A 14,569-nucleotide genomic window follows, 5' to 3' on the forward strand; every position below is an offset into this window, starting at 1 on the left:
TTGCGATATACTGCATACTAGGACTGCAAATGAGCCTAGCTAAGCCAAGATTTACCATGTTCAAGCTTGTTCACTAAATTTTCAATCAAGGTTGTTAGAATCAAGATCCTACTTAGGATCGTTGGAGGGATCTATAGGATCGGATTGTAGAATCAGATCGTGGATCGTAAGATTCTAATTAGTACTTACAATGGGAAATAAATTAAAAAAATAGGTTTTCGGAATTTCATGCCAACTCTCACTAACAAGCCCAAAAACTTTGAAGTAAGTTTAAGAAACTAAAACAAATTTCAGGAATGTAGCTAGCTCGCTAGTTAGCATCAAGTAGTTTTTTCCTTCAACAAATTTTGACCTAAAAAGTCTGGAAAACTTTTGTTGAAGGAAGAAGAACTCTTTTTTAAAAAGAAAGCTATATGCTCCATGCTTTGTGGAAAAAAAGTAAGTAAAAAACAACAAAGGTAATGCATAAGCTACAAGCTTGCAACTTTAAGCTCTCAAGCTAACTGTACAACTCCTATTTGTTGAAGCTCTCTACCGATCTTAAAGCTCTCAGTTGGCCTCTACTATTGCTAGAAGTAGCGGTAGTTGCGGATAGACAACTGGGGATTTGCTTATCAAGAACTCTAAGCCCTCAAAACAACTTTCGATTTTAATGGAAAAGAGCTTTCAAGAGATGCTCAACTGCTCTCTTGGCTTGAATCAAACAAATCCTAGGACATGCTCATCAATTTGCCCTAATTTTGATGCATTTGGACCAATTGGACCAAATTTTGTGTCCATTACAAAAGTAAAGTGTTTGAGCAAATAAAAATATGTATTGAGCCTTTTTCTTTAAATTCCTAAACAAGAAAAATTCATATTCCATTACACAAGTAGGATTGGTAGGATTCCAAGTAGGAACGCAATCCTAAGATCCTACTAGGATCCTACTTGATTAAGATTCTTCATAGAATCTGAATCAATTAGCCATGTTTGGATTGTAGGACTGCAAGATCCAAATAAGGATTTTGATAACCATGTTTTCAACCAAGCTAAAGCTTGAGTCAAGCTCCAGGGCCCATCAGAATGGGTGGGACAGCAGAGGAAGTGGCCTTGTTTCTCATGGAAGCTCTTGGATGTTTGTTTCCTGGGTTGCTTGTTTGTTCTTTCCTCTCACCAGTTTCAAGTTTCAGAGTGGGTTATGTATGTTTCCTAGGTTGTTAGTTTGTTCTTTCCTCTCACCAATTACGAAGTGGGTAATGGCAATAGTATTTGGTTTTGGGAGGATGTTTGGGATGTGTTAAGGGATCACTAGTGTAGGTAGTGCCCCAACTTTTTAATATTTCCCCTCTTCACAATGCACCTATCAACTCTTTCTTTTTTTTGAAAAGAGGCTCTCTTGATGAGAGAATTTGGGAGAACGATTCTATAGGTCTATTTTTTTCCATACCAAACCTTTTTTCCTTTAACCCCTAAGCTCCCTCGCCATTCATTTTCCTAGTCTATTTCCCTAGATCCACGTCATATGAAAGGCTTAGTTTCCTTATTAAGATTCGTACATTCATTTCCACTCTCTCTCACTAGGCTTACTATGCACAACCTAATACAATACAAAAGACAACATAAGGCCTTGAGTCCCAACACACACTCCATGTGCCATGAGTTCAATGGAACAGATGCATGACCCTTCTTGCATTGCCGGGTGGCTAACTATATTTGGAATGCTCTCTTCTCATGTTTTGATGAAGATTTTTTGGAGATTTTGTGGTTTTCGGGAATCTCCTGCAGCTGCAAGTGAGCTATTGGGGTTTTGGCAAAACCAAAAAGGAACGAACTTTGAGGAGATGCTCAATCTTTTATACCTTGTGGATGTTTTGGAATGAGAGTAATTCAAGAGCCTTCACATACCATACAAAATCTCCCCATTTTTATGGGATAAAACTGTATTTTTTGCCTCATTTTGGTTCATTCTATTAGGCTTTTTTTGGGATATCTCTGCCTAGCCTGCAAAGGGATTGGAGGGCAGCTTTTGTAGTTTACAACTTTTCTTTTGTTTCGGTGAAGGGCATCTTCTTCTCTTTGTACTTCGTTCTTAGTAACATGTTTTCCCTCATCCAAAAAAAATGAAAAATTTTTCCATCAAAAGAATACATGAAAAAATTATTCAAAACAAATGTTTTCTTAAAATTGTTTTTTTTTTCTAATTATATGTATATTTTATCTTTTTTATTTATTATGCCCATGTGATGTAGGACGAGAAGCGGCTATTTGGATGGATCATTTCGACCCAATTAGAAGGCCTATGTCAAAGAATAGGGTGAATGGTTTAAGTATGTGTGTGTAGCTCCATTCTTCCCATCTCCATTCTAGCCCAATCTTCCTCTCCATTAATCCTTCTCTCCATTAATCTCTCCTTATTTATTACTCTCTCACCTCATCATTTTTGCTCTGGACTCCAAGAGAGCACAAAACATGTCAAGGCAAGTTTAAGTCTAAAAATTTAAATGAAATTAAAAAAAAATCAGAATGACCTCTTTAACTAAAACTGGGATAATTGACCTCTTATGGGACGAAATTGGCAGAATATTCAATTCATCATCCATAACCACACAAGCTTTGCATGAAGCAAGTGATAGTAAGAAACATTCATTAAAGCGCCCAGTGGCCTCTGAATGGGATTGTGTACGGAACCTCTCATGAACATCCTGAAAATTAGCAAGATTTTACTGAGTTTGATTATCAATAATCCAAGTACATAAACCATCAACAGTCTAACCACCAAAACAATGTTCCAAGATTGCTACTTCAATAAGCTACAGCATTCGGGACACAGAATGGTTCTGACCAAACATCCTAGCATAAACTTGCCAAAAAATAGTTAAATATAGATTACTTCAGCAAGTTATATAAAAGCAGTCAAGACATCTTGTCTGCCATCAAAATGCACATGCAATGAAATTTATGCGCCAGCAAGCAGCAAAAAAAATCATTTTTTTGAATGAAAAAGAAGATTTTGTTAGGAAGAAGAAGTACAACAAGCAGCATAAGTAATCCTCCTTAAAAGATACAAAACAAAAGCAAAATAAATCAAAACAGCAGAGCCAACCAATCGCTCTCTAAATCATAAAACAGCAACCCTTTGAAACACCCAGCTGCAAAAAACCACAAGGAGGTCAAATGCTGAATCCTATTCCAAAGCCTAACCAAAGACATCTTCTTCCCCACAAAAAGTACGAGCATTCCATTCCAAAAAAAAAAAAAAAACCCCAAAATACTAGAAAAATTGCACACCTTCACAGGTCCAAAGCATCCATCCTTACCCCTTCCAAAACCTAAAAATTTGATAGCCAACAAATCTTCCAGACGCACCCGATTCTCTCTAAATAAACCAAAAAGAGTGTTCTACATCCTCCAAGAAAAGGAGCAATGCAGGAAAAGGTAAGAAGCAGATTCTGAATTTTGAAAACAAAGAGAACAAGTATCTGATGATAAAGCCTTAAATGGCCTCCTACACTGCAAGAGATTGTTAGTGTTAATTCTATTATGATCACCAACCAAATAAAAACCTTAATCTTAATTTAGGCGAACCAAATATAAGCTTAGACTTTTTTTTTCTTTTTTTCTTTTTTTATGTTTATGTTCGTAGAAAAACATTAAAAAGATTAAAAAAATAAAATAAAATATCTTGAAATTGAAAATAAAATTATAAAAAATAAATATTTTTTTTATAACTAGGATTGAACCTTGGGGGATATAATTTTTCATTTGAAATAATCCCTCAGCATTTAAGTAGAAAAAGGTAAAAGGACTGATTCATTATCTTAATGGATTGAAAATAAATAAATAAAAATAAAAAATAAACAACTCGTGCTTTCTAGTTTTTGGTCTTCTCTCATTAGATGTGATTAAATAACAAACCATCTTCTCATAGATATAGTAGTGGCAAATCATAATAAAAGCCTCATTAATGGAGCATATAAATTTTGTAATCACTCATAAGACAAGAAGCACATTGTCGGTGGGCACGAAAAATTTACCCACACATGTAATAATAATCACCCCCCATATTATATACTTAACAAACAGACAAACGGGTGGGAATAACCATTATTTTCACAATTTCATCCAAGCCCCTGTAAATTGACAACACGCCACTTTCCCCAAAAAAATAAAAGAAAAAGAAGCAAAAAGTCGGATCAGAATTTGATCTTTGTATCGAAAAATCCCAATATAACTTTAAATTTACGTTTTGTTCAAATCTGTCCGTTCCAAATCCAGTACTCTTTCCATGCATTCTATGCGCCCAAACACAATATAATTTACTAATGATGTGAGAAATTTTAAATTAGGTGCGAAAAAGAGTGAGAGAGAACTAAAGAAATCCGCATAGCATTATTCCCATGAACACTGGAACTGATGAGAAAATCAGTACTGCTAACAAAACCATGAGAGAGAGTACATGTTAGCGAAGGAGTTAGAGAACTTGCGAGTGGGAGAACGAGTAGTGCTGAAGGAAGAAGAGAATGGAATTTCAGAGAACATCTTCCCCACCTTCATTTCCTTCTGTGTCTCTTCGGCACTGCTGTTGCTGCTCCTCTTCCTCCACTTGCTTCTCTCTCCTCGCTTCTCAGCCAAGACCAGTGATACAAAGGGTCTAAAAGCTTGAGAGGAGAGCAGTTAGGGTGCTTGTGTATTGCTGGAACTCTGCATTCTTATTTATTCGCAGCAGGCAGCAGGGAGGGAGGGAGAGAGAGAGAGAGAGAGAGAGAGAGGCTGAGCATTTTTCACAAAGATTCACGTACTATCACCTGAGCAGGAGTTTGGATTCTTTGCTAAGAATGTATATGTATGCTGCAACCAGTTGCAGGTGCAGGTGCAGCCTTACAGACGGAGAAAACAACTTTTTTAATAAAGACGGAGAATTTATCATCTATTAATTTTTTACTCTATTTGATGTTAATTTAAATTTATAAATAGTTATTTTTATTCATTCCAAAATTGAATTATATTTCATTAAAAATTAATACATCATAATTCATAATAAAATATTATATGATTATTTTAAATATATTTTAAATTTAAATATAGTTTTTAATTGGAAATTTAATTAAATATTATGTTAATATGTTCTTTTTAAAAAATTTAATATTTAATAAAGCAAAAATAATATTATATTTTTACAATTAACAATAATATTATCTTTATGTATATTTATAACATATGATTATCATATTGATTTATGTTAACATAATATAATTTATTTAATTAATAGTTTAATTTTAGATTAAATTAATAGATGATTATTATTCCTTATTTTATAAAATTTAATTTTGTTTCAGCAGTAATTAATATTTTATAATACATTACAACCATATATGATTATCTTTAAATATATTTTTTAATTACAAAATAACCATTAAACTTTTTTATATTTATAAACTTCATCAATTGGCTTGACTGTTTTGACTTTGAAGACCTTGAAAAGTGCAAATGAGCAATTTTGAACGGATGAAGATGATTTGACTTACTTTTATAAAAGCATATTAAATAGGTATTAGACTAAAATATCGAAATTTTCTCTTCAACATAATTAACTGAAACTCTTGTGAGTATAACATTAATACTCGTTGATCATTTATCAATATTATCTAAAACTAGTGTAGATATTAATATTGTGATTTAAAAATAGATCAAACAAGAAATAACATTTAAAATTTATAATTATTTTTTTCAGTGCATAAAGTATTTTTAATATAACTTAGTAAATTCAAAGTTCAAACATTCAATTTAACGTGAATACAGCGACCTTGATTGGGTAGTGAGAGCCATTAGGAAATCGATCACTACAAATTTCAGTAAGATTTGCATTTATTGCATATGGTTACTTTGACTGTGTCTTGGTTGATTCCCCAGGGCATAAGTCCAGAAACCTTCAGGCCGCACAACCCATACCATGGGAGAAGTAAATGGTAGTTAGTCCCAGGGAGTGTCTTTTACACATATATGCTAATTTATGTAAATGGTAGCTCTAATTATGTAAATGAAGTGCGTCATGCTTATTTCTAAGCTTCCAATGAAATAGCATGCCAAATAAAATCAATAACGCAATAAAATTAATTAATTGTGAGTTTTTTAACTGGTTTGAAGAATTTATATGTAATATTATTATATTTGAAACCCAAAACACTTTGTCAATCAGAATGGAGATAATAACTAAGAGTATCAATTTGAAACACAATCAGTGCCAAAAGAAACTACAAAAAAGTATACATGCAGGCAATTTGAACCGGTTGAGTGTTCATATGAATATCCCTGCGCAAAACATCACAACGGGTGGCATATATAGCTACAGTTGGCTACTCACGAAAGCATCAAATATGGCATGTTGGTATTTTGAATGAGCAAAGCTCAAATATCCAAACCAACCAACAAAAGAGAAATTTTAAAATTACACATTGATAGGGAAAAACACTGCTTGGAATGATGCCAGTAACCAAAACCCAAGAAATTTTGATCCTCCCTCCCCCAGTTACAGCTTTCATCGTTTAGCCAATCATAGTTCTAAGAAACTTGATGCAAAATAGTTCAAAAAGGGTAGGTCATAGGGGTTTTGTAAAACTTCAACAATTGACTGTCAAATACCACTTCATTTTCTTATTTAGCCGCATCAGTGGCCTCAGTAGTTTTCACTTCTATTGGGCACTGAGATACATATGGCTTGAGCTACAAAAATGTGCACAAATTCGGTCAATACACGCAGATGAAGGCATGCATATACGACAATGATAATTTTCTCAAAAAAGTACTCATGTCAAAGAGTACTTGTCTAAAAGTAGTACGAGATTATTTTTAAAAGTCTTTTTCAGATAAGTACTTTTTTCAAAAAAAATATTTTTTGACCCTATGTTTGGAAAGGTCTAGGATTTAGAGTTGTATTGCATTTGGATAAAATGTAACATAAAATTGTATTGAAATTTGTCAAAATCCACCCAAAGTCAAATCTAAGATCTGAAACCCATGCTTTGAAACCCATGCTTTCAAACGCAACAATACAAAACACTTATTTTCCTAAAAGACAAGTAGTTTGAATAAGTACTTTTTGAAATAACTACTTAAATTAAGCATAAATTAAACACTACATAATGACACAAATATTTATAAAAAGTAATTTTTTAAAAAAAATTATTTATTTTTTAAGACATTCCAATCGGGAGCTTAGCTTGGTAAACAATAAGAAAAGCTCCTATCAAGTGGATGGTATGGTAGCATTGTGATTGTTAAATTCCATTTTATAGCAAATCATGTGAGTATCCTACTAAAGGGGTCCCAAGTGGTAAAAATGGATCATGAGTATGGTGTTGGTCAAAGAATATCACTTGATTCTTACCCAACTCAGACTAATACTACAAAAAAAAAAAAACACACATGCAAGCCCTCACAATATTTGTATATTCAGGCTTTTGCTTACTCAAGGACAAATGAAACAAAAAACTTGAATCATCCTAAAAAAATTATCTGCAGGGTTTTCAAACAAGGACACAGAATGATAGCAGCGTGGTTGATGTTCCTGTCAAGATGTCTCAATATTTTTACCCTTTTACCATGGAATTTAATCTATGTCAGGGTAGCGAACTTGATTCAGTCAAAATTTTGGCAATTCGAGTATAGACGCATCACCACTGCATAAAGATTTACTTCATGGGATCATAGCTTTGGTTTAATAATTTTAATGGGTACAAATTATGGAAGCTGAGCCATGAGCATAACAATTTATGTAAGATTGCTACAATCCAATAAAAGCCTATTAGTACGATAAATTTGGGGCTTGCACTTGAGATTCAGATAGTGAAAGTAAAACAGAACACCAATTCTTCATTCATATTGCTAAATGGTACATTTATGCAAAAGTCAATTATCAGTAGGACTTGTTTCTAAGTTGACTTTATTTCTCTTTCATTCTAAATTTATGGCCATACAGTGTAAGATTTAATATACAAAATTGCTGCAAATCTCCACTTCTTTTCCAAACCTATGGTTAAGTACTCCTATGAGGCTTTTGGTCTCAAATTTGATGTAAACAACAGAGTAATAATTACAGAGGAATGTGGGCAACAATGAAACAGGCCCTCGTGATATCATAATTTGGCACATAAAGAGTTTCTAATTATAAATAATTTCAATCAAATCTCATAACCCTTTAAAAAACTTATTGGGCTTTTGTGGAGCCTAGTTGTGTTTTAATTTGGATGACGACCCGACCTCTATTTAATTCGAGATTTCTCTCCTAAGGCTTAGTCCATGGAGCGAAGGCTTGGGCCGTAAGGATTGCTTTCGGGTGCAACATATAAAAAGGATTGCTTTCGGGTGATTAGGGTTGGTGTGGTTGTACCTGCGAGAGAGCAAGAGGGAGAGCATTGTATCGCCGCACTCTCTATGTTTTCTTCCTGATAATATTGAAATCCTTGCAACTCCATGACGTAGGCAAAATTGCCGAACCACATAAATATTGTCTTGTGCGTGTGATTGATTTTTCTTTGGCGTTATTTTTCCTCTATTTTGTTTCTCACAGGTTTCGGGAATTTGTTCTTTATTCCCAACAATCTTCCACTAACTCCAGACGCACCCAATTCTCTCTAAATAAACCAAAAAGAGTGTCCCACATCATCTAAGAAATGGAGCAATGCAGGAAAAGGTAAGAAGCAGATTCCGAATTTTAAAACAAAGAGAACAAGTATCTGATGATAAAGCCTTAAATGGCCTCCTACTCTGCAAGAGATTGTTAGTGTTAACTCCATTAAGATCACCAACCAAATAAAAACCTTAATCTTAGAGGGGACTTTTTTACATAATTAAAACTTTATTAATACAAGAAAAGAAAAAAACAATTATCGAAGAAAACAAGACAACACATCCTCCTTTGCAGCAAAATCAAAAGAAAAAAAGAAACAAAGTATTCACATCAATGCTGCCTTCCAAAAAGATCTATGAGGGGACGTTAACCTTCCAAATGAAAATAAGTACAACTGCAAAACTTTATTGAACTCTTTTAAGAATATAATTTAAGACCCTCTGTGATGTCAAATATAAACAAAAAAAAGTCGTAGTATTTTCAGTAACAGAAATCCAGAGAATAATTAAGATGAAAAAAAGTTATATATGTTCTCACATCAAGCTTAGAAAGTAAATGGAGATTTATCCATAGTGATATAAAAAGTAGATTAGAAATCAACATATTGAGACAAAAACAAGAAAATAATGAAATAAAATATAGCGTTGGGATCCAAATGCAAAACAAAAAGTGTGATGTGAAGTAGACCAAAGGTCTATTTTAGCAGTGGTGAGATGTGATTCATACAATAATGTCACGGACCGACTATTTTCACACTGTTGTGAAAGGCCCGTGCGGCTCTAGCTAAAACACTCTTGTTTAACTAGCCAGCCTATCGTTTACCAACATTCATTCACTAATCTTGTTTTTACAAATACAGATCACAGGAGAATATTTCTCTATGTTTTTGTTCTTTAAGAAGACATTCTTTCAGAGGATAAAGAGTGCACACTGCACAACCAACCATTTAGTATGGTGATAGAAGTTCATGATGCAATATTGTAATAACTTGAGTACCCGCTGATACCAAAAAAATCGTGGGTACCAGGCCAGCACTGACGGGTCAACTGAAAGATTACAAGGAGAAAACACCAATACCTCTTCAAGTAGTGCATTCAGTCCTAAACAGTTGGATCAGTTGTATAAAATGATTTCGTCAATTCAAACATCGGGTCAGTCTTCCTCTGGTTCCTTGGCTCACCGAGGTAATTACCTATCAGCTTTAAATACTACATCTGGTTACAAATCTCCATGGATAATTGACTCGAGTGCATCTGATCATATGACTGGGTCTTATCAATGTTTTTCATCCTACTTACCATATGTTGGGAATTTAAGAGTAAAAATTGCAGATGACTCTCTCTCACCAGTTGCTGGAAAAGGAAGTATTCGCATATCTGATTCCATAACTTTACAATTTGTCCTACATGTTCCCAAGTTATCTTGCAACCTATTATCCATTAGTCAGTTAACAAAAGACTCAAATTGTTCTGCTAAATTTGTTTCCTCTCATTGTGTTTTTCAGGACCTATCATCAGGGAAAACGATTGGCACTGCTAAAGCGTATGAGGGACTCTACTACTTTGAGGAGGCAAGCTTGAGTGAACTATGTAATACTGCAATTTGTGATTCTACATCTATTTCTAAAAAAAGTGAACTTTTGTTATAACATTCAAGGATGGGTCGTCCCAATTTCCAATATTTAAAACGTTTGTTCCCTTCTATTTGTTCAAATAAAATGTCTTCTGAGTTTCAATGTGAAGTGTGTGAGCTTGCAAAACATCGTCGTACTTCTTTCCCATCATCCATATACAAACCATCTCGCCCATTTACTATGTTTCACAGTGATGTGTGGGGTCCCTCACATTCCCTCAATCGCACCAATACAAAATGGTTCGTTACCTTTATTGATGACCATACTCGTCTTTGTTGGGTCTACTTACTGAAAGACAAAACTGAAGTCTGCTCCATTTTCATCAATTTTCATTCCATGATTCATACATAGTTCCAGACTCATATTCAAATTTTACGTACTGATAATCGTATAGAATATTTTAATACTATTCTGGGAACTTATCTTCTAAAAAATGGGATTGTTCATCATAGTTCTTGTGTGGATACCCCTCAACAAAATGGGGTTGTTGAATGAAAAAATAGACATATACTTGAAGTAATCCGGGCATTAATGTTTACTACCAACATGAAACATTATTTTTGGGGAGATGTCATCTTAACAGCTACACGTCTCATTAATCGAATGTTGAATCGAGCACTTTCCTTTGTCACCCCTCTTCAAAAATTCTAGGAACACTTTCCTACCTCTCGACTCCCCTCCAGTCTCCCGCTGAAAATCTGTGATTGTACTACTTTTGTTCATGTTCATGCACACCATCACGATAAATTGGATCCTGGTGCCATTAAATGTGTCTTCCTTGGTTATTCTCCTACCTAGAAAGGCTACAAATGCTATGATCTGGTCTCAAAACAACTATTTGTTAGTCTTGATGTAACTTTCTTTGAAACCACTCCTTATTTCCCAAAGCCCTCTCTTCAGGTAGAGAAATGGAATGAAGATCGGTTCTTTGACCTCTTTACTAGTGAATCTGCGTTATCTAAACTAGTACCACCTATTAAGCCTCTTGTCCCTTCATTCCCTCTTGTTGCTTCATTCCTCGACCCCTCTATCGAGTCTTCCATTACATTACTTCCATATTTGCCAAAAACAATAGAGCACTTAACCTTAGGAGGAGATACAGGAGAACAAAGCAACGCAAACATACTTGTTTACTCAAGAAAGCCGAAAACAAAGGATAGGGAAAATCTTATACTTAAGGCACCAAGAGTGTTGGAACTGGTGATGGCTCCGAATAACCATGAGCCCATGCCCAATCCCGATCAGGTAATTGAGTCTTCTTCTAATAATCATTTACCTGATGATATCAATTTACCTATTGCAATCAGAAAACAAACCAGGTCATGTACTCAATACCCTTAGTCTAAGTACATGTCTTATAAAAGCTTGTCTACAGCATATCGTGTGTTTGTCTCTAACCTTGACAGGATGAAAATGCCAAAGAACATTCAGGAAGCTCTAGAAATACCTAAATGGAGAGAGGCAGTCATGGAAGAAATGCGAGCCCTAGAAAAAAATGGAACTTGGAAGTTGACAAATCTACTGAAAAGGAAGAAGCCAATGGGTTGTAAATGGGTTTTCACAGTGAAATATAAATCTGATGGAACAGTTGAAAGATATAAAGGCAAATTTGTTGCAAAAGGTTTTACACAGACTTACGACATTGACTACATGGAGACATTCGCACCAGTGGCAAACTTAAATACAGTTTGGGTTCTCTTGTCCTTGGCAGCCAACTTAGATTGGCCACTACAACAACTTGATATTAAAAATGCTTTTTTAAATGGAGAATTAGAAGAGGAAGTATACATGACTATACCACCAGGATTCAGTGGGAAAGGTGAAGAAAACGGAGTGTGTAAACTCAAGAAGTCCTTGTATGGCCACAAACAATCTCCTAGAGCATGGTTTGACAGATTCGCAAAAGTACTAAAGAATCAGGGTTATCAACAAGGGCAATCAGACCATACACTATTCTTCCAACAGTCTGAAAGAGGTAAGAGAACAATTCTAATAGTGTATGTTGATGATATAATCCTTACTGGTGATGATATTGTAGAGATGGAGAGATTGAAGATAGTTCTGGTTGCGGAATTTGATTTCAAGACTTGAGACAAATGTGGTATTTTTTGGGCATGGAAGTGGCGAGAACGAAAAAGGGAATTAATGTTTCTCAGAGAAAGTATATTACTGATCTCCCAATTGAAACTAGCATGCTGGGATGCAAACCTAGCGAAACCCCAATGGAAGCAGTAAAGAGGGTTGAAGACTGTGGAAAACCAGCGGAAAATGAGAGGTATCAGAGATTGGTTGGCAAGCTAATCTACCTATCACATACTAGACCAGATATTGCATTTGCAGTCAGTGTAGTAAGTCAACACACGCATTCACCAAAAGAAGTTCACTTAGATGTTGTGTACAAGATCCTTAGATATCTCAAGGGATCCCCGGGAAGAGGACTATTCTTTAAAAAATGTGAAAGCAAGGAAGTAGAGATCTTTACAGATGCAGATTGGGTAGGATCAATGGAAAATATAAGGTCCGGCACAGATTATTGTACATTCGTTTGGGGAAATCTGGTAACTTTGAGAAGCAAAAAACAAAATGTGGTGGCTCGTAGTAGTGTTGAAGCTGAATTTAGGGCAGTCGCTCAAGGGATATGTGAAGGATTGTGGTTATGGAAACTTTTGGAAGAATTACAGGTCCCGGTGAACTTTCCTATCAAACTTTATAGTAACAATAAGGCAGCTATTAGCATCTCTCTCAGTCCAGTTCAACACGACATGACTAAACATGTGGAAGTAGACAGACACTTCATCAAAGAGAAAATTGAAGAAGGAATTATTTGTATGACTTGTGTACCCACCAAGGAACAAACTACAGATATCTTCACTAAAGGGTTGAGACGACAGAACTTTGATGATCTCATTAGCAAGTTGGAGATGATTAATATTTATGATCCAACTTGAGGGGGAGTGTTAAAATCCCAATCCCAAGTATCATTGTAAATAATACACAAATTAGGAAAGTGGGTAAATATGGGGGATTTGATATTATTCAGTAAGGGAATTGTTTCCTTGTTTAGAATAGGTAATGGTATTATATATTGGGATGTACATATGAACAAATTAATGCAGAAAAGATTCACAGCTTCTGCTTACACCTCGGTGCTTTTCCAGAAAATGAATAAAATGACCAGCTAGATTGAAACCCTATCACAGCCTTGTCAATGTCACATTAGAGCTACAGGCATGCGGATCGCGTGCACGCACATGCGTGCACATACAGAGACACTCATATGGCATTTTGTGTGTGTGTGTGTGTATATTTCCATGATCTTTTCATGCCTTATCTTTAGCATATAGAACTTGCACCTAAACATGTTCATGGAACAATGTTTACACCTCAGGCTGTAGACTCATGGACTTTTTCAAACTATGGCAACATTGAATAATAAGAGGCCAACATAAAAGCATTCCATGCTGTAAGATTAATAAGTAGGAAGAAGAAACCAGCATTCAGGCACACGTATATTTGTACATATGCATACCCATTTATACATGTGATTCACCAAAAAAACAAAAAATTAAACCAATAACAAAATATGACAACACCAAAACCACAGATGCACAGCGCCCAAAACTATTGAATATGAAAAGGGGAAAAACAAGATACCTTGAACTTAATTCCCCAAATCTTTTAAGCGGAGGTGGGACACTATTCCCAGATATATGAATGTTGTGCTGCTTCCGCAAAAGTGCATCCCGTTAAACCAATGAAGAAAAAGCAATATCAACAAAAATAAATAAATAAATAGGCAACTAACAACAACAAAAATTAGTATTGATGCATTAATGCAAGAGGGGCAAGGAAGAGGACCTCCATCTACTGATAGAACTCCTTCTTTGCTTAGGAAGATACATTTTCTTCCTGGTCGTGTTCAATTACAGCATCCGATTTTGAAGTCTTGAAGACATTGAAGCCCTCTACCATTTCTGAAGCCAATACAAACAAAATACACCAATAATTAATTTATAGCCAAATACTTGTTTCGAAATATATAACTAAGGGGGCGTTTGGTAAAATTATGTATTAAGTGCTGAAGACTGAATTCAAATCTGATTTTGTGAACCAATTCTGAATAAAACTTGAACCAGAATCTAAAATTTGAACTATATTTACCATTTGATGTCTAACACCTGAATAAGTGTTTTTCAACAATTATATAAGTTTAAGTTTTAAATTTAATATAATATATATATATTTTTATATATTTAATTAATAACTATAAATAAAATAATATAAAATATTATTTTATAAAAATAAAATTTATTATTTTAATTTTAATC

General features: G+C 34.6%; 1 protein-coding gene across 2 annotated transcripts in view; it reads right to left on the reverse strand.

Moving 5' to 3' along the window:
• LOC131145104 (uncharacterized) overlaps positions 1–14,363 on the reverse strand; it is a 31,139-nt gene extending 16,776 nt beyond the window's left edge. The window contains exons 1-3 of one of the 2 annotated variants that reach the window (XM_058094192.1): positions 14,100–14,363; positions 13,896–13,963; positions 2,511–2,684 (exon numbers count right to left, since the gene is read on the reverse strand). In XM_058094192.1, the coding sequence (XP_057950175.1) occupies positions 2,511–2,582 (72 nt within the window). In that variant the 5' untranslated portion in view covers positions 2,583–2,684; positions 13,896–13,963; positions 14,100–14,363. Of the gene's footprint in view, positions 1–2,510; positions 2,685–13,895 lie in introns of both variants that reach the window. The other variant, XM_058094191.1, reaches the window with a different exon arrangement.
• Between the last annotated feature and the right edge of the window lie 206 nt (positions 14,364–14,569).

This window comes from Malania oleifera, chromosome 12 (genome assembly GCF_029873635.1).
Source record: "Malania oleifera isolate guangnan ecotype guangnan chromosome 12, ASM2987363v1, whole genome shotgun sequence".
NCBI lineage: Eukaryota > Viridiplantae > Streptophyta > Magnoliopsida > Santalales > Ximeniaceae > Malania > Malania oleifera.